The sequence below is a fragment of the Leucopleurus acutus genome, assembly GCF_964270905.1.
Source record: "Leucopleurus acutus genome assembly, chromosome: 16".
NCBI lineage: Eukaryota > Metazoa > Chordata > Mammalia > Artiodactyla > Delphinidae > Leucopleurus > Leucopleurus acutus.
This window is the reverse complement of record NC_139158.1, coordinates 31,532,480-31,552,950: the sequence shown is the minus strand read 5'-3', so window position 1 is coordinate 31,552,950 and position 20,471 is coordinate 31,532,480. Positions and strand designations below refer to the sequence as shown.

Genomic DNA, 20,471 nt, shown 5'->3' with positions numbered 1-20,471 from the left:
CTCTCTCTCTGAATCCATGTCTCGCTCTCCCCGCCCCTCCTCCTCATCCCTTCTCCCTCTAAGCACTTGCTGGGAACCAGCTGAGCGCGTCCTTTTCCAGATCTGCTTTGCTTCCTTTTCCAAATCTGCTTTGCTTCCGAGGAGCCCTTTTCTCCCTCCAGTATCTGAGCCCATGTTCTGGGGACGGACGGCCTGGGAGTCTGGAGCATCCTCCCGAGGGGGGAGCTGGTACCCGGTGGCGCCTCTTAGGATGAACCCGCTGGCCGCGTCCCTGGGACTCTGCAGGATGGCATAGAGGAGGCATTTTAAGCAGGCGGGAGCTGGGCTTGCTGCAGGACCCTGACGACCAGGCGCTGTGAGTGTAGACGTGTGTGTGTGTGTGTGTGTGTGTGTGTGTGTGTGTGTGTGTGTGTGTCCATGTGTTTGCATGTATCTGCTGACATGTGGAGGTGTGTCACTGTTATCTGTGGTGTTTGGCGTACAAGTGTGCCTGTGTGTGACTTTCTGTCTGAAGGACACACAAACCTACATGACAGATTTTTCAAGGATATTTTGTGGAGAGAACACAGCAGGATGAGCCCCACCCCTTTTTATTTAATTTAATTTTTTATTGAAGTATAGTTGACTTTTTAAAGTATGGGCCCCTTTCAAGTGGGAACAAAATAAAGACAGATGTTAAAATGATAAGTAAGGAATTTGCATTTATCAGTAGGTTGGCAGAACCACTTCCGACATGCGTCTGCCTCCTGGCCCCAGGAAATGAAGTGTGGGTCACCTTGAAAGGGCATTTTCACTCAAACCCCCCAAAGAGATCCTTCCTTTCTGTCCTAAGGGTTAAAACAGCATGCGTGCACACACACACACACACACACACACACACACACACACACACCTTTCTGTCTGAAACTGGAAAAATGGAAGGCTCACGGGGCCCCATCAGCGGACATTTCACTTTCCTCCGCCACAAGACGGAAGGATTTTGCTTGACAACCTGGAGGGCTTAGTCAAGGAGACGTGAGGAAACTTTGGATGGCAACCTCCTCACATGGTTTACTTCCGGTCAATTAGAAGTCCATTTTGAATTTTTTGAGCAAAGCAGCCCAAGCCCCAAGAACCAGCAAGAGGCAAGCAGGTTTAGAAAGGGAAATTTCATTTGCAGGGCGAGACGTGGGAATCCTGGTGACTCGCCGTCACCCCTGGAAGGGAATCCTTTGTGCTTTGCCTGTCCCTGAACTTCTGGGAAGCTTGGTGGCCAGTCGCTCTGGATGAACACTACCTGTGGGCTGGGCAGTGCCCTTGGCATCTTGGAGGAGAAGACAGATCCAGAGACAAGGACCAGCCTCAGGAAGGTTCCGGTCCACGCAGGCGCAGACCCTGCTTATTCAGTGTGGTGCTCTCACCCTCAGAGGCGTTGCTGCCACTGGTAATTCCAAGATGCCACTCTCGTTCCCTACACTATGGCCTCTGTCTGCAGTGGCCCCGCCACCTTGGTCCACCTGCTCAAAGCTCAAATCACCTTTAAACATCCTCTGTCATTGCTTCCGGGAAACCTCGTACTTAGACCGAGGTAGAGCTGATGCTGTAGGGGTAGAGGGTAGGGGTAGAGCTCTGCCCCGCCCCCAAACCCCCTGTACCTCTACCCTATAGGGCACTTCCTCCATTTGCCCATGGGCCACAGTTTATTTTACAAGGACTTAAAAATATATATATTAAGACTTTCAAAGCGACTGGCCTAGACTCTTAAAATGTCAATGGCATGAAAAGCAAAATGGCTGAGAAATGGTCCCAGGTTAAAAAGAGATGAAAGAGCCTCGCACACAAATGTAATGATGAGTGATCCCGGTTTGGAGCCTGGAAAACAGAAACAGCTGCCAGAGACATTTTGGGGACAAGTGGGGGAATCTGAATACAGAATATATTAGATAATACTATTATGTCAATGGTGAATTTCCTGAAGGTGAAATACCTTGTATCTCAGATAATTTGTACTGAGGTTAATATAGGACAATGTCCCTGTTCTCAGACTATACAGGCTGAAGGATTTAGGGACGAAATTCACAATGTCTGCAACTATCTCTCAAAGAATCCAGAAGAGAGATAATAAATACATAGACTGATAAATAGATGGGTTAGGTACACATGTGGCCAAGTATTAACAATTGGTGGTTCTGGGATTATGGGTGGTTGTTGAGCTATGCTTGCATCTTTTCTGTACTGGCCACATGCTGGGCACTCTGCCTAGCTCGGCACGTGGATTGCCTCATGTAATCCTCAGAGCAGCCTTGGGATGGGAGAACTCTATCATACCCATTTTCCAGTTGAGAAAACAGAGGCAGAGCCAGATTCCAGCCCCAGCCAAAACCCACATGATGTCACTGCTCCACTGCCACCCTTCTTGTGAAATTACGAAGGATAACTCAATAGTCTTGCCCACTTCCAGTTTGAGTCTGAGTGACTTCACCTCTTTACTGTGGTGTAGAGGTTAAGAGCGCTGGATCTAGAGCCAGCCTGGGCTTGTATCCTGGCTTACCTACTTAGTGGCTGTGTGTTTCTGGGCAAGTCACTTAACCTCTCTGTGCTTCCAGTTTCCACCCCATCCCCCCCCTTTTTACGGGGGTTGGTAAGAGAGGAGGATCATTGTAACTGCTTCAGGGGATTGTTCTAAAAATTAAAGGCACTATTTATGGAAAAGCTTAAAAGAGGGTTGGCCCGAAGTAAGTGATCACTAAATACTGTTGTTGCTGTTATTCTTGTAATCCCAGCACCCCTGCCTCAGCCAGGGATGGATGAACCTGGAGGGTCTTTCCCTTCTGCACCCAGGGCTGGCTTTCTAGAGCTAGCCTCTGGGCAGGTGGCCCCTAGTGGGTACTGCAGAGATCTTGGGGCGGGGGGTATGGTAAGAGGCCTCCCTATCCCACCTCTTCCCAACAGAACTGCCCTCCTGCTTTCGCCTGGCAACGAGTTACTCAGGTGTGCTGTAAAGACCTCCAGGGAAACACACGTTTAGTCAGAGCCCATAAGCCCACGAGCTCACCAGAGCCTCCGAAGTCCATCCCAGAGGGCTGGAAGCAGCCTCCTGTGTTTTGTCTGTTTTGTGTTGCTTTCACCCCTTGACATTATGGGGGTGACTCTTCAGGGTGATCAAGAAAGAACCCAGGTAGGGAGTGTTTATCAGTTCACTCATGGCCTTTTGGTTTTGTGAACCAGATGTTCGCACACTTGAAAAGTCATCCTGAGAGCAGACTGTGGTGGCCAGCGGGTGCGGGGGTGGGGGGAGCTGTATCTCAGTCCTGAGCAGCTGGGGCGGATCCTCAGTCATCCTGGTCCCCATCCACTGCCCCCTTCCAAGGGGGTGGAAAGGGAAGGACTGTTGCCATAGTGACCGCAGAACCCAGGCTGCCTCGGTGGAACCCTGTGCTCAGAGCATCCAGCTCTGGGAGCACACAGATGTTTGCTGGGCCTCCTCTGCCTCTGACATGTGCTCAGTGCTGGAGGTGATGAGACAGGCGGGTTGATGGCTGTCAAGTGTTGCTGATGACCCTTGTCACGATGTGAAATTGTCTTCCTTGTTTACTTAGTTGTTGTCTGTCTCTTCCGCCGGAACAGAATGCAGGGACTCTGCTGTCTGGTCCCACCATCCCACCTGGGTCCTCAGGATTTAGTGTTGTGCCTTCAGGCCATAGGCTGTCAGGACATAGCAGTGCCTGCTGGCGGGCCCGTGAGTGAATGAATGAGTGAATACATGAATCTCACAGGCTAAAGGCGGAGACAGAGATGTGAACAGATACAGTACAGGTGAACAGGAAAAGAATATGCAGATAAATCTGTGGCTAATCTAAACACGACAGATGTTGACAGTTGGAACAAGGTGGTAGGTAGAGTCAGATTCATCTTGTGTTTGAAATTTAATTATTTATTTATTGGCCATGCTACGCAGCTTGTGGGATCTTAGTTCCCCGACCAGGGATTGAACCCGGGCCCCAGCAATGAGAGTGCCGAGTCCTAACCACTGGACCGCCAGGGAATTCCCCTAAAATATTTAAAAAATAATAATAAAAGGAAAGATTGCTGGAGAAATACAGATGAGTGGCATCTAACCCTGAACTGAGAAGCAGGAAGGCTTCTTGGAGTAGGTGGCCGGAGGTGGCCACTCTGAAAAGGTACACAAGAGGTAAGGGAATATGCACAGGACGAGAGGCAGAAAGGACATTCCAACAGACAGGATCATGTGAGTGACAACCCGGAGGCAGCAGAGAGCGGAGTGTGTACAGGTCAGCGTCCAGAGGGCAGGACATACAGGTTGGGGGCAGGGGGTACCCAGCCAAGCAGCTGGGCTTTATCCTGCGGGTAGCAAGGAGCCAAGGAATGCTGGGGCATTTCACATTTTTTAAATGTGAAAAAATAAGATGGTTTCAATAGAAAGCCCTCAACTCATTCCTGAAAGCCTTATCTTTTTGCCTGGAGGATGGCTGGGGGTTTTGTACATGTCTCAAGGAGTATCATTTTAGAGATTTTCTTTTTTTAATTAGCAAGTTTGTTTTCCTAAAACTATCAAAAAGCCATAAAATGGAGGCATTTTTCTCAACAGGAGGGAAGGCAGAGAACGCTGTTGATGAGAGAAACCCGGGGAGGTTTGGGCACCTGGGTGGGTTTCCTCTCCAGGGAGGATGGCAACCAGGAAATATTCCATGCCAGTTTTATTTACTCTGCGTATCTGGCTCTGTGTGGACAAAACACCGTGGAAGTGATGGATGTTTTGCACTGGATCAATGCTCCAGCCTCACGTGTTGATAATCACCGGCAGCTGTGATCAGCCTTCTTCCCCAGATTCATGTCCCAGCTCTTTCTTTGGTGCTATATGTTGTCCTCCGGGGCCCACTCCTTTCAATAAACAAGCTAAACAAGGCATTGTGAGCTGTAGGGTTAAGGGCTCCAGCCGTCTGCCCTCTGTGGTCCCGTGGGAAGACTCCCTAAACAGACAGATTACGTTTGATGTCTCAGATGCTGCTAGATCTTTGGGGGGGCGCGGCAGGTAAGGCTGGCATGAGGATCTTGGAAATCAACACACAAGTGCCATCCAGAAGGCCTGACTGTTTGGCCAGGATCATATGACTGATGGCCATTGTGCCACATCAACAGCAAGGGGTGAGCCTGCTTGATTGGCTCGGAAGGCGGCGAATCGGCTGCTTTTTCATGACTCTATCTTTGGACCTCCCCTCCCCTTCGCTGTCTCTCCTGCACCAAAATGTTTAAAGCGTTGGCTAGAAGAATTAGGACGCAGGAAAATGTAGGCAAACTCTTGGGTCACATATTGATGTTTAAAACATGCAGTTAGCATTCTCTGTTACCTGGAGCTGTCCTAAGTGCCATGGAGTCATAAAGATGCTGCTTCTTCCACGCCAAGGACCTTACATGCCGTAGGGTGGGATGGGGCGCCTCGTGGAATTTGGGCCTCTGCACCCTGGAAGGGACTGTGGGACAAGCTTTGGGGTTTAGGGAAAGTGCCACGTGTGGGCTGAGGTTGGAAACGAGTGTGTGGCTAAAAGATGAAGGTCTTGGGACTTCCCTGGCGGTCCAGTGGTTAAGACTTCATGCTTCCAGTGTAGGGGGCGTGTGTTTGATCCCTGGTCAGGGAACTAAGATCTCACATGCTGCAAGGTGCGGCAAAAAAAAAAAAAAGAAAAAGAAAAGATGACGGTCTTCAGGAAGGCTGCAAGCAGCGGTAACTGTTGAAGTTTTTTGTCCCTGTAAAGGAGGTGTGTGTATGTTGGTCTCTGTGGATTGATGAGCTCTCTGGGTAAGGATCACAACCACCAAACTGATAATATACCCAGATCTTAGTCTTCAAGCGCAGAGGGCCGTGGTTCTAACACAGCTCCACTATCTCCAGCTTTGTGTCCTTGCGCAAGTGGCAAAACCTCTCTGAGCCTATTCCCTCACCTGAAAAATGGGAGCGTAGTAGTTGCCTTCCAGGAGTAGATGAGATAGTATGGGTAACGCTTGGCACAGGAGGGATTCATTCATTGAATTGTAGCAGACCCTGCATCACGCATCAGTGAAAGATCCTTTGAATTTCTGAAAAGTTAAAATATTTCCAAGGGATCGTAGGAATACTGTCGGGCACACACTGTAACTCCAGTCACCAAAAAAGTGCTTCCAAGTCGCCTGTGGTGCAGACCTGGAAGGAAATAAATGGCTCATTTGTTATACGCTGTGGTATTTGCATACTTAGCAGTTCCTGGAGTCCTTAAAATGATTTGGTTTCTCTAAACAGGAAGCACGTCTCCTCTCATCACGCTGACCTTATCTGTTGCTTGTTGGCCCCCCGCTTGGGAACACTGGATCCTGAGGACAGAGCAGGGCATGTGCTCGCTCTGCAGGCACGTGCCGGCTCAGTGCAGGCGCCCCGTAAACATTTGTGAAGTTGAGCAGACTCGCGTACGTTGGCCTGGGTCAGCTTCTTCAGTGCTGGCACAGCATCCTTCCCAGCCCAGATTCTGCTTTCTCACTCCTGCTCCCTTGTGGGGTTGGAAATCCAAAACTAGCCCAGCCATTCCAGGATGCGTCTTTACACCTGTTTCCTGCCCCCAGAATAAAGCCTGTGTCTCTCCCATTCAGAGGACTTGGACTTGAAGCCTTGTCTGTTCTTTCCTCCCTTCACTCTGTTCTAGTGATGCCGTGTTCATGCTGCCTGCATGCATGGTTTAAGTTCACCTTATGTTTCCTGATGGAGCCTGGCGGACTGGGGCAGGCAGGTGAACTGGGAGACAGGAGCCTGAGGATGGGAGATATTGAGGCAGACCAGCTTCTGTCTCGTGGAAGCTGGATGTTCAGGCTCAAGCAGAGCTAGAGATTTGCACGTGCAAATGGTCCCTCCCAGCACTTGAGGCTGTAGAAGAAATACCTTCCCTGCAGAGGAGGGGTCTTTGGAAACTGAGAACATGGCCTGCGAGGAGCCTTCTCTTCTACATCTTGTGTGTAGGCTTCAGTTGGCCGGAACCAAATTCTGTGCCTCGTGACCACATGGGTAGGTTTTATTCTTCCCATTTTACAGATGAGAAAACTGAGGCCCTGGTGAGCTGGGCAATGGTTTTTTAAATTAATTAATTAATTAATTAATTTTTAGCTGTGTTGGGCCTTCGTTGCTGCATGTGGGCTTTCTCTAGTTGCAGTGAGCGGGGGCTACTCTTCGTTGCAGTGTGCAGGCTTCTCATTGCAGTGGCTTCTTTTGTCGCGGAACACAGGCTCCAGGTGCATGGGCTTCAGTAGCTGCAGCACGCGGGCTCAGTAGTTGTGGCTCGTGGGCTCTAGAGCGCAGGCTCAGTAGTTGTGGTGCACAGGCTTAGTTGCTCTGCGGCATGTGGGATCTTCCTGGACCAGGGCTTGTCCCCTGCATTGGCAGGTGGATTCTTAACCACTGTGCCACCAGGGAAGTCCTGAGCGACTTCTTTTTTGGCCATGCCACACGGCTTGTGGGAACTTAGTTCCCCGACCAGGAACTGAACCCCAGGCACTCACCTGGGCCCTCGGCAGTGAGAGCGCAGAGTCCTAACCATTAGACTGCCAGGGAATTCCCTAGTTGAGCAACTTGCCCAGAGTCATCAAGCTAATAGACAGCACATTTGGGCCCAATTTCTGGCTTACGTTACTTTCTCAAATGAACCCTTAGTCTGTCTTAGGAGTCAACACTTGCCTGTTTCTAAGAACAATATTCCTCTCTCCTGATACAAGCCACTGATGATAGTATCATGCTCCATGAGGCAGGTTCTTAAAGGAAATCATGAGTGCAGGGTGGGAGGGCCGGGGTCTATTTTGCAGAGAAAACCAGGGAGGGGGAGTCACAGGAGTCGGGGCCGGAGGAGGGAAGCCAGGTCTGAGATGAAACCTTCTGTCCCAAGGCCACAATCACAGGCCCATGAATGGGGCCCTGTTAGCCATCTGTAAAGGCCAGGCCTCTGGCTTTATTGGTTGCCATGACGACCCCTGGCCTTGACAATGGAGGCCCACTTAGCTGAACGTGTCATTGTGTCCCCATTGAGTCTGCAGAAAAGCCGACGGCTAGGGCTGCAGATGGGAAAGGAATGTCCCCAGCCTCTGCCAGCCCCTTTGTCTCTGTCCCTAGAGCAGATAGAAGAATGAGAAAGAGCATCTTCAGGGCCTCAGAGAGGTCTGGGGCTTCTATCTCTAGCTAATGACACATGCAAAGATTTGGTGTTCATAGGGCCTGGGAGGCAGCATGGTGGAGAGATGAGTCCATCTCCGTAGGATGGTTCTGGAGTGTTTATTATTTATTCAGTGATTGTTCTCAGCCGGGCACTGGGGCTGGGGATACAGCAGGGACCCAAGTCCCAGGTCTCAGTTCACCCTCTGCTAGCGCATGAGTTAGGTGCAATTGGTATTGTCCCCATTTTACAGAGGAGGAAACTGAAGCACAGAGAGGTTACTTAAGGTGCCCAAGGTCACACAGAAGGCAAAAGAGGCTGGTTTCACATCAAACACCCTGCATACCACCTCCCCAAAGGGCCACCTTGATCTTCTTCTTTCTCTTCTTTTTCATCTTTGGGATGTTTAACTTTCAAAGTCGGAAACCATTTCCAAGGATTTGGGGGCCATGCAGACCTGGGTCAAGTGCAGGGTCCACCGTTTACCCCTTAGGAAGGCGGTTCCAACCCTGCCTCGGGAGCTTCACCAATGCCCAGGTCAGATCCGTGGGTGTGCCCAGGGCGGGGGTGGGGGGTGGGCATCGTAGGTGGAGAGCTCCCCTGATTCTCACGAGCAGCATGGGGAAGAATCACTGGCTTCTGAGACCCCCAAATCACTGGCTTCTGAGACCCCCAAATCACTGGCTTCTGAGACCCCCAAATCACTGGCTTCTGAGACCCCCAAATCACTGGCTTCTGAGACCCCCAAATCACTGGCTTCTGAGACCCCCAAATCACTGGCTTCTGAGCTTGGGAAGCCATTCACCTCTGAGCCTGTCACCTGAGGTGGATACGAAAAGTAATATAGAAGATACAGGGCACACAGCAGGTGAGCCATAAACAGCAAGGGAGGGGATGTGGTGATACATGTATACCTATAGCTGATTCAGTTTGTCATACAGCAGAAACTAACGCACCATTGTAAAGCAATTATACTCCAATAGAGACGTAAAAAAAATCCAGCAGCCAGTACTTTTGACTTTTTATTCTTCCTCCAAAGCAAATTGGGAAGGTCCCCCCCCATTCACCTGAATTCCTCTCCCCCTATTGATTTAAACATCGCTTTCTCCCAGCCCTGCCCACCTTCAGTTGCACCAGGCAGATAAGAGGGAGCAGAGAGAACTAATTAGCATTTTAATTAGAGGAAAAGGGATAGGGAGCAGTGGGTGGAAACCCAAGGGTTTCAACTTGTTTTGACTGAAACGCACAGTAAGAAACAGCATTTATTGTAGGGGCTCTGGGTGTCTGAAACAAAGTTCGCCCCCATCTGCTGCGTACTCTGATGGTTCCTATTCTGTCTAATTTATTGATTGATTGAAATTTCTCTTTAGGTTTTGTCAAGGAGAAAAGTCCCTGTCCTCCTTTAACACCTGTCTAAGAGCTGGTGGTCTCCATGCCAGCAAAAATAGGGGGCCTGGCCGAGGCCGGAAACCTTGGGTAGTCAACTGCATCCAGCTTTTAATTTAACAACCTGTTCTGATTTTCTTACATTCTTTCCCCCATCACCTTTATTTGCCCCAGATGAAACTTTGAGGAAAAGGGGCTGGGGAGTGATTAGTAAGGGTTGTAGGAAAATAGCTTTATAAAGTTTAGAAAGCAAGTTGATTTCGGGGCTTCCCTGACAGTCCAGTGGTTAAGACTCGGAGCTTCCAAAGCATGGGGCACGTGTTTGATCCCTGGTCGGGGAACTAAGATCCCAGGCGACTCTCGGCACAAACAAAAAGTTAAAAAAAAAAAAAAGATATAAAGCAAGTTGATTTCAAGAGGTACGTTAAGTAAATACATGTTGTACGAGATTAAGAATGTGAGGGAGAAGTAGTATGCTGGGAAGAGGTTTGGAAAACACAGAGGGAGACGGGATTTTAGGGACCAGCGGTGCCTGCAACCAGCTTGTTTCCATTCAGAGTCTGGGATTTCTCCAGCCCCGCCTTGGCCACAAGCCTCAGGGTGTGCCAGTGCTCAGAAAGCTCCCGCTCAGGCCCGGGATCCTTCAGGTCACCTCCTCCTTTTTCCAGATGTGCCGCAGATGGCAGAGGGCGTGGCGGGAGGAACAGGGTGATGCTGGGACCCCTTCTGGGGTAAGAGTGGATGGAGGTGGGGAGTAGTGCTGCCAGGTATTCGGAGCACACTGCTCGCCACATGCTTCTTGGGGTCAGAAGGGGCCTTAGAAACAATATGATCCAACACCTACATTTTACACACGAGGAAACCGAGGCCAGGAGAGTGATGTGTCTTCTGTGCCCAAGCCAAACAAGGGCTGTGGTGGACAGTCAGTGACACAGTGACTTTAGATTTGAGGGGAGGGGGATGTTATTGTTAAATTGTTTTAACACAAATTTCAGACCTGCTCTCTAATTTTAAATATGATCTACCTTAAAAGGTATGTGGGAATGTCTGCCTTTCACAGTTCAAATGCGGTGAGTCCGGGAGCTGTGCTGAGCTCCGGGTACCTGGTGAACAGGAAAAACTCCATCCCCACTCTCTCGGGGTTTGCATTTTTCTAAGTGTGATTGGAGGGTTTTAGGCAGGAGAGTGATGTGAGATGAATTATCCTTCAAAAAGGTCAGAAACCAATTAGAAAACAGAAGGAGAGGAAGAGAGAAAGCCAGGAACCCCCTGAGGGCATCATTGCCCTGCCAGGTGAGAGACGGGCATGACTGGCCCCCAGCAAGACCCCTGGGCACCCAGCTGTCTGCTGTCACTGTTGCTGCTTTGGGGTCTCCGCCCGGGAAAGGGAGCCCCTCCTGTGACCGACTTGCATCTGAGGGGCCCCAGAGTGAGTCTGCAGGGAGAGTCTGCCTGTAGGCTGTCCCCTTTCCTCAGTGACCCCAGAAACCTCCAGGGATCTCAGACCACAGAGCTCTAGAATCAACGACTGCACTATTACAGTGCACGTGACAGACATCACTAATCTATCACAGCTCTTTTAAAGCTGGGTCTTGCTCTGCATTTCATCAGAGTGCCTATGCACGGTGCCTGGCGTATCACAGGGGCACAGGGACATCTGCTAAGTGAATGAATGAAGCAGATGGGTCAAATGACAACTTGGGATCACACAGCCTGTAGTGGCAGGAATTCAAATGCAGGCCTCTATGATCAGGATGTGTCATTCCCCTCTATGCCCTTTTCTGGTCCTCTCTCTCCCCTCTGTGAAAGAGGAGGGATCACTCAACAATTCTCTTTTTTATTGAGGTCAAATTCACATAACAAAATTAACTATCAACCATCTTCAGTGAACAATTCTGTGCCTTTTAATACATTCACAATGTCGTACAACCGTCACCACTATCTAGTTCCAAAATTTTTCATCACCCAAAATAGAAATCCCGTGTCCATTCAATAGTCACTCCCACTATCCTCTCTTCCCAGCCCCTGGCAACCACTGATCTAAGTTCTATCTCTTTAGATTTACCTATTCTTGAAGTTTTATATATAAACAGAATCTTACAATATGTGACCTTTGACGTCTGGATTCCTGCATTTACCATAATGTCTTTGAGGTTCATCCGTTTTGTATCGGTGCTTCTTTCCTTTTCATGGCGAATAATACTCCCTGGTATAGATAGACCGCATGGTGTTCATCTGCTCATCCATTGATGGACAGTGGGTTGTTTCCAACTTTTGATGATTGTGAATGGTGCTGCTGTGAACATGCATGTTTATGTATTTATTCCTATTTTCAGTTCTTTTGGGAGTGGAATTGCTGGGCCGTATAGTAATCCTACGTTTAACATTTTGAGGAAGGCATAATTCTTAAACCACCATCTCTAAGGCTGAGGGTTTAGGAGCTGGTCCCTGGCTGCTTCCTCGTCATCATCTCCCACCCTGGTTGGTGCCCTCCACTCAGCTCACCCCAGCAAGCCCCCCTCCCCAGCTCAAGGATGACCCCAGTGTCTCATTGACACACTGAGTACTCATTCCCTCCCTGTCCTCTGGGACTTGACTGAACAGGATCCTTCCGGATAAGACGAGCAGCTGGCACCCTCCCTCCTTGACAGGGTCTCCAGAGGGCTCCATCTGGCGATCAGCTGTTTCTGCCCCTCATCTTCCCTTCCACCACTCTGTGATTTCTTGCCTGAATCCTTGGCCATTCCACGTCCTTTCATGCCTCCGAGCATTAGCTCAGGCCTTACCTCCCCTTTCTTCTGTGACTTCTGAACTCTCGCAGCCTTTCAAGGGGCAGCACGCCCCCCAACCCAGAATTAATTTCTCTGTTCCCATGGTACCTTGCTTATACCAGCAAAAGTCAGGCTTCCATTCTGTCTTATACAGAATTAGTTGTTGACAGTGAACTGGAAATTTTTTCACCTGCATATCCTGCCAGGTTATTTTAAGAATTTATCAACATGATGCGTAAAGCAGCTAGTACATTAAATTCTCCCATTTTTTTCCCCCTTCATTCCTCTGACACTAAATTATGAGCTTCAGAAACAGAGGAGCATTTTATCCATCTTCGTTTTCTCCTATGCCTAAATAATGCAGTGCCTTGCCTGAAACAGGTGCCTAATTAATTTTGTTGATTGAATTAGTGGGCCAGGGACAGGGGATGAATGACATTAATTCTTCTGATTGTTGGAAATATATTGTGCTAAGAACTAACGTCTGATAGAGATCAGGTTTCGTTATAAGGTCAGTTTCAACTGCGGGCCACTGAAATATCACTGAGATATATTTCCCAGTGTGACATTTTGTAATTGAAAGTGTATAGATGTGACTTTCACTTTTGCAGAGCATTCAAATGTTAATATGCTAGCTCTCCGAGATTCTCGCATTTTCAAAAACACATCTAGCATTTTCAAAAACACGTCTAATGGAAATTGAACTGTGTGGAGTCTTAAGTGCTCCCGTTTGAGACCAATGCTCTTTAATGAGAGACAGCAACTACTCTTTCTACCTAGTTACCAGGCTGCTAAAAATTAACAGGCTTGCATTGAGTTGGCTGTTCTGGAATAGATCAAAATATCCATTGAGTTATCAAGGAAAGAGTCTGGTTTCTCAGTTAATTTAAGGTCGCACCTTCGAAGCCCATGCTTTTCTCAATAATATTTTCTCGGGTGAAAAGCAATAAAATTTCCCCTCTGAACTAGATCATTTGTATTCATCAAGCCCCGTTGCTTCTACAGTAGGTGTTTTGTTATTCACTGACTTAATCGATGTTGTAATGAAGGGTTTGGGGTCAGGCAGTCCGAAGCAATCCTATGACCAAATCCAAATACCATAACTCCTCCGAGCTTCCATCTCTTCGTCTCTGAAACGGAGAGATACACTACTGCTGGTTGAGCAGACTGAGGGGAATAAAGTACCCTTCAGAACAGTCACTTCCACCCTGGAGGAATCCCGATCCCCCACTGGGCAGAGAAGTTTTGCCGCCCAGAAGACTTCATCCTTAGCCACCCTGCAGGGCCTTGCTCCACCTGCAGTGCTGAGTAGAAGCAGCATTATTATGGTTTTGTTTATCATTTTCTTTTTCTTTTATTGGCTGTGCCGTGTGGCATGTGAGATCTTAGTTCCCTGACCAGGGATCGAACCTGCACCCCCTGCAGTGGAAGCATGGAGTCTAAGTCACTGGACCACCGGGGAAGTCCCAGAAGAGGCATTATTATTCCCAGTGCACTCCCAAAATTTGGGGCTCTGACGCTCTAACCATGCTGTTAGCTAGGATTCTGTTTGCAAGCAACAGAAACCCATTCAAAGTAATGCAAGCAAGCCCCGAAAAGTGGGGAAGGGGGAGGCTTTCTGGACTTTCTTACCAAGGCACTATTAGGATGGGAACACTTCCCTCACTCCTGATGTTTCCTCCCACGTGGAGGGACATCTTTGAGCGTAACACTCCTGGCTCTCCCCTGCCCCACCCACTCACCCCACCCCCACCCCCCCGCCCCCGGGAAGGTAACTCAGGTCTCCCCAACAGGTTCAGAAGTGGGTGCTGCACTCATGGCCAAGCTGAGCTGCAGGCTTGAGATGGAACCAGGGAGTCCCCCACATGCCGGACCCACTTTCTCTCTCCTGTGGCTGCTTCTCTCTAGTGCACAAGCCACATTCTTCTCCATGAAAAGACCCTGTTTGGGGACTTCCCTGGTGGTCCAGTGGTTAAGACTCTGCTCCCAATGCATGGGGCCTGGGTTCGATCCCTGGTCAGGGAACTAGATGCCGCATGCCGCAACTAATGATCCCGCACACGGCAACGAAGATCCTGCATGCCACAACTAAGACCCAGCGCAGCCTAATTAATTAATTAATTAATTAATTAAACAAAAGACCCTGTTTGAACGCCAACTCCTCTTACAAGGTAGATAGTGGCTGACCCAACAGCTCCCAGGACTCTGGCCCAGCCGGGACCAGTCAGGTATGACCAGTGGGGCTGGGTCACACAGAACAGACCTGGCTGCCATGTCTACACCCGTGTAGATGGAGGGAGAAGTTTCTGAGAATGGTGAATGGTGACATTTGCTGACCCTGGACTCAGACAGCTGAGTTCTGTTTTCAGATCCACCATTAACATCTATGTACCTCAGTTTCCTCATCTGTAAAAAGGGTGTGATATAGCATTGTTGTGGGTGTTAATAATAAATGTTAATAATACTGTATGTAAAGTGCTTAGCACAGTGGGCAGCATGTAGAAAGGACTCGGGAAACAGAGTAATAATGAGAAGTGAATGCTTCCGTCGTTGTTCTGAGAAACAGTACAGGTCTATACCCAGTATTGTAGGTACGCAAGGAAAATACATGTGCCAAGTAACAAAGCATGTATTTAGTGAGAAGACCCACAAACAAAAAGATGCACAGGGAGTATGTTTGAATGGTGGCCTGGGGAGAGGGGGATGGAGGGGGGAGAGGTGATAAAAAGAAGCAGATAAACAATGGGGGAGGGAGGCTTTGCTCCAGGCCCATAGCGCAAAGGCAACTAACAGAGCTAGGTGCCGGGATTTGGGATCAGGGCTTAGGAGCAACCTGGAGAGAATCAACCAACACACCTGTAAAGTGGGAGCTGGGAACCCTGACTCCCTGGGGCTGCGTAGAGTAACTATCTACTGGGCTCTGGGCCTGTTCCAGTTTCAAAACTGAAAATCCCACGTTCCAGGGACCCCTCTCAGTCCAGAACAAACTCGGGAGAAGTACAACCCCCAAAATGGGCCACCGGATACGCCTCTGGATCTGCAGGATTCCCAACCACCGATACTCTGTATGTGAACAGGGCAGAGGGAGCTCCCTGCTTCCCACATTGAGCAGTCATCATGACGTCTGCTGTGAAGTTTCGTCCGTCTGGGTCTTTCCATCGTGTAGAACACAGGCCTGCCTTGCTTATCCCAGGTGGATGATGCCCTGAGCTTGCCAGCTCACCTACAGAGAGCTCTCAAGCCAACTCTGTCCCCTCTCTTTGTTTTTCCATCTAGAAAATGGGCATAATAATCCTACCTGGCTACAAGGTCAAATGAAAACATGTGAACAGGCTTTGATTTAAAGTGTATATTCTGGGGAATTCCCTGGAGGTCCACTGGTTAGGTCTCAAAGCTTTCACTGCTGTGGCCTGGGTTCAATCCCTGGTCCAGGAACTAAGATCCTGCAAGTCACGCGGTCAAAAAGTTTTTTTTTTTAAGTTTATATTCTGGGCTTCCCTGGTGGCGCAGTGGTTGAGAATCCACTTGCCAATGCAGGGGACACGGGTTCAATCCCTGGTCCGGGAAGATCCCACATGCCGCGGAGCAACTAAGCCCATGCGCCACAACTACTGAGCCTGCAGTCTACAGCCTGTGAGCCACAACTACTTAGCCCACGTGCCACAACTACTGAAGCCCGCATGACTAGAGCCCGTGCTCCGCAACAAGAGAAAACACCACAATGAGAAGCCCGCGCACCAAAACAAAGAGTAGCCCCTGCTCACCGCACCTAGAGAAAGGCCACACTCAGCAATGACCCAACGCAGCCAAAAATAAATAAAATAAATTTATTTTTTAAAAAAGTTTAGGGCTTCCCTGGTGGCGCAGTGGTTGAGAGTCCGCCTGCCGATGCAGGGGACACGGGTTCGTGCCCCGGTCCAGGAAGATCACACATGCCGTGGAGCGGCTGGGCCCATGAGCCATGGCCGCTGAGCCTGCACGTCCAGAGAGGCCACAACAGTGAGAGGCCCACGTACCACCAGAAAAAAAAAAAAAAGTTTATATTCTGTATAAAAGCAAAGGATTTCATATTAGAAGAACCTTCTCCACTGTGTGGGGAAATTGTGGGGAGTGGGATACTTGGCCAGCAAGGGTGTGGTCTTGGTTGGCGTGACTCTGTGCTTCTGTTTTCTTTCAGGGCAGGAGCGTGTGACAGGGGTCTCTGTTGCCGGTGGAGGTGACCATGGCCTCCATGTTGCTCACCCGGCGGCTGGCCTGCAGCTTCCAGCACAACTACCGCCTGCTGGTGCCCGGTAAGCCCTAGGGGGGTCTCGGCAAGAACTGGCCCTAATGGAAGACACAATCCAGACTAGGGATTTGGGGTCTGAAAAAGTCCTGGGGGATAAAGGGATCCACTGTCCCACCCACCCCCATAAAACTGTCCCCATCGCCACACCTCCCATCTCCACCATGTGTTCCTGTCCCCAGGTGGACAGCTCTGCAGTGGTCAGGGAGCTGATCCATCCTGAAGCCACTCTGCTGGCACGGAGGTGGTGGTCCCAGCAGCCAGAAGGGCCCAGCTGGCTGCATAGGGATTGCTGGAGAAAACATAGCTGGGTTTACTGCGGAGAAACAAGAAAACTACAGAAGTCCTTGTAATTCACCTGAAAGCTTCAAGGGCACTGGGTGGGAGGCCCCATCCCAGGAATGTCCACCCCACCCTCGCCCTCACCTCCACTCACCCTGCACCTAACCGGCCAACAGCACTGGCTCATTCTGCTGCCGTGGTCTCTCTCAGATGCTTCTACTTCTCTCTGTCTCGCTGAGTTCAGTGTAGCCCAGTGAGCACCCTGCCCACGTGATCTCAGGAGACCTCCCTCCCTATAGTCTAATGAGGAAGGAAAGCGTGAATCCCATTTTACAGATGAGAAAACTGAGGCTCAAGAAGCAAAGTCACGCAGCCCCTTGAATGCAAGTCAGTCCGGCTCCAGACACTGGGTTATCATCACCACTCCCCCACGTGCCTCCCAGCAGCTCTGGGAGAGGCAGGCTTGCAGTAGCCTCCTTTGGACGCCAGCCCCTCCAGGCTGTCCCCAGTTTTCAGAGCCCCGTGCTTGCTGTCACAATGTCCCCTTCTTATTGTCAGTCCTGTCTGCCTTCTGAAGACAAATTGTTTGCCGAGGCCTTGATTTGCATGTTGAATGTCGCAGGTGTTTATATCCTCAGTGCGATAAAAAGCAGGAATGTTCTCTCCTCTCCCACAGGTTTTATTTTTAAATAAACATTTTCTTTTGGAATATTTTAGGTATGCAGAGAAATTGCAGAGGCAGTACAAGGAGATCCCATATGCTCCTCACCTAGTTTTCCCCAGTGTTAGCATCTTACATCACCAGGATGCATTTGTCACAACTGAGGAACTGACCTTGGTACGTTGCTCTGAACCAAACTGAGACTCAGAGAGGTTATGTAAGTTTCCCAGAGTCTCAGAGCCTGCCAGTGACTGAGCCAGGCTTTGAGCCGAGCCAGGTTGCCCCAGGACCCACACCCTTAACTACATATTAATTATCTATTGTGATATAACAAATACCTGCAAACTTAAGAGGTTAAAATAATGCACGTTTATTATCTCACAGTTTTTGTGGATTATGAATCCAAGGCTCGGTGGATGCTCTGGGTCCAGGTCTCTCATGAGGCACAGCTGAGCTGGTACCAGGGCTGTGGTCCTGTGTGAAGGTTCACCGGGGGAGCCGGGGATCCACCCTCAAGCTCAGTCACGTGGCTGTGGCTGGATTCAGTGCCACGTGGATGTCTTCATGCAGCAGCTCACAACACGGCAGCTGCTTCCTCAGGGTGAGGGAGAGAAGTGGGTGCCCAAGTGGGGAGACACAGGCTGCTACCACCCTCACTGTGTTCAGATGCTTCCGTGCAGTGCCTCCACTCACTGGATCACTGCAAAGCCATTAAACATGCTGATAGTTCATGGCCTGAGACACTGTTCCCAATGGCATCGTGCAAAGCGTTTGTAATCTTATATCAGCAAGTAGAGCACAGAGACCGGGAGACCAGACAGCAAAATGGTTCTCTCTGGGTGGTGAAATTAGACGTGTTTGTTTTTTCATTGTTGCTTACTGATATTTTCCTAGTTAAGAGTAAGTGGGGTGGACAGTTGAGGGGAGGGATAAGGTATGTTGTTTTGTTTTTAAACAAAAGCAGAGCAAACAACTCCAGTGGAACGTGACCTTGATTTTGGTCAGGCTCACATACAGAACCCTTGCTATTTGGGAAAATGACATTCATTTATTACTCTCAGCAGAAGATTAAGAGGACGTTGAAAACATTGGATGGCTGCTTTTACAGTTTAGAGTTAAAAAATGACTGTGTGGATTGGCATGGCCACAGAGGGCTGGGCTGGATTTACCCGCTATGCCTGGTCTTGTGCGTCAGGGCACACCCCTGGCTTCTGGGCGTGCTGCTTTATTCATGAATGAAAATGCTGGATCATTCAATATTAATGCAAACATTTTTTGGCTTCCTTGTACTTTTGATAGTAATTTGCCTCTGGGGGAAGTGAGTCGTTTTGCTGCAAACGTTTCATTTGAAAGACCCACACTAGATGAAATGGAAGATACATCAGTTACATTCACAGTATCTGGGAAAGGAGAGGTCCAGCGGACAGATTTCCAGCTTAGCCACTCAACAGACGTGTGACTTTGGGCAAATTAATTGACCTTACTGAGCTTTAGTGTCTTCTTTAACATGAGAATCATAATAACGTTTACCACCTAGGGGTTTGTGAGCGTTACATGCAGTAATCCATGTAAATTGCTCAGAATAATGCCTGGTATGTTCACCATTAGTGCTCAGTAAATGGACATCTACTTATGCAACTTGGTATAAGCAATCCCAGAAAAGGCTTCCTTGACAATTTAAATCTTGTTCTTTTTTTGTGTGTGGTTTATGGCATTATATATCATCAAGAGAAAATTTATCGTATTGGTATTTGGTTACTTTCCTCTACAAAAAATCAAAATTGAGATATAGTGGGAAAAGCACAAGTATTCTGGATTTAGGTTCTGGCCTTGCAACTCACTAGCTGTGTGACCTCAGGAAAGTTGCTTAACCTCTCTGATCCTCATCTGTAAAATGGGGACAACATCATCTCACAAAAAGGTTGTGGATTAATTAAAACAAGAGGTGAGCGTTTGCCTAGGTAGGGCCTGCCTAGCACAAAGTAGGGACTGAAACTGTGTTAGCTTCCCCATCTTCCTTTTTCCGATAGCACAGTTGCCAAAAAACTCACCCGACTCTGATTTTCAGGATTTCTGCCCAGAGGTTTTGGCCCTCTTCCATCCACACCCACAAAGACTTGGCACATGGTAGGAACCAGTGCAGTTCTTGACCCAGACCCATCCGCCTTGCACCTGGCCATGGCCTCCCCGCCTCATGCCCCATTGATCTCTGCTCCCAGTGGAAGGATCCTTCCCCTCTATCCACTGCCTCTCCTAGCTCCTACCCCAACCCCACCTCCCAGTCCTGTTTACTCATGGTCTTGGCATCTTCATAACCGTGACTCCACATGACCCCACACGCTCCCTGTCATCAGGATCCTTTCAGCTGCAGGTCCCACTGCTAACTCCCTCCATTCCTGGTATTCCTGCTTTCCAACCCCCAAGAAGTCTGATTCCTACAATGCGATGTCAAGACATTTTCCGGAGAAAGGAAGGGAGGACTTGTGTATCCTCATGAGAGGACAACTTACTACTCACAAATTTTTCACTTTCCCCCTTTGCTGGAGACAAAGCAAGACCAGCATTGGTTAAGAGCTCTTTATATCCAAATAGGCATCCCTGTTGCATGCAGGTCTAGTTGGACTCAGTCTTGACCAGTAACCCTGAGCTCTGGAAGAGAGAAAGAGTTTACAGTTTTCTTAAAAGTCATCAGTGTGTTCCATGACCTTTAACTCTCTGCTAATGGAATAAATGGGAATTCACTTTTCATTGTAAGATCAAACAAAAGATAATAAAAGCTGGTACCTTCATGCCTCAAAATAAGGGTAGTTTTGGATTTTAACTGGATTTTACGTTCAAAGGGCTACACTTTATTGCATAGTTAATTCAGAAACCTTCTTTGATATTCAAAGCAATTATGAAAAATTAAGAATGAATTTAAATAT

The 20,471-nt window shown here is 48.9% G+C and overlaps 1 protein-coding gene across 1 annotated transcript in view; it reads left to right on the top strand.

The window, feature by feature from the left end:
• ABAT (4-aminobutyrate aminotransferase) overlaps positions 1-20,471 on the top strand; it is an 88,319-nt gene that overhangs the window by 33,163 nt on the left and 34,685 nt on the right. The window contains exon 2 of the mRNA XM_082858082.1: positions 16,497-16,611. Coding sequence (XP_082714208.1) covers positions 16,542-16,611 — 70 coding nt within the window. The 5' untranslated portion in view covers positions 16,497-16,541. The remainder of the gene's footprint in view (positions 1-16,496; positions 16,612-20,471) is intronic.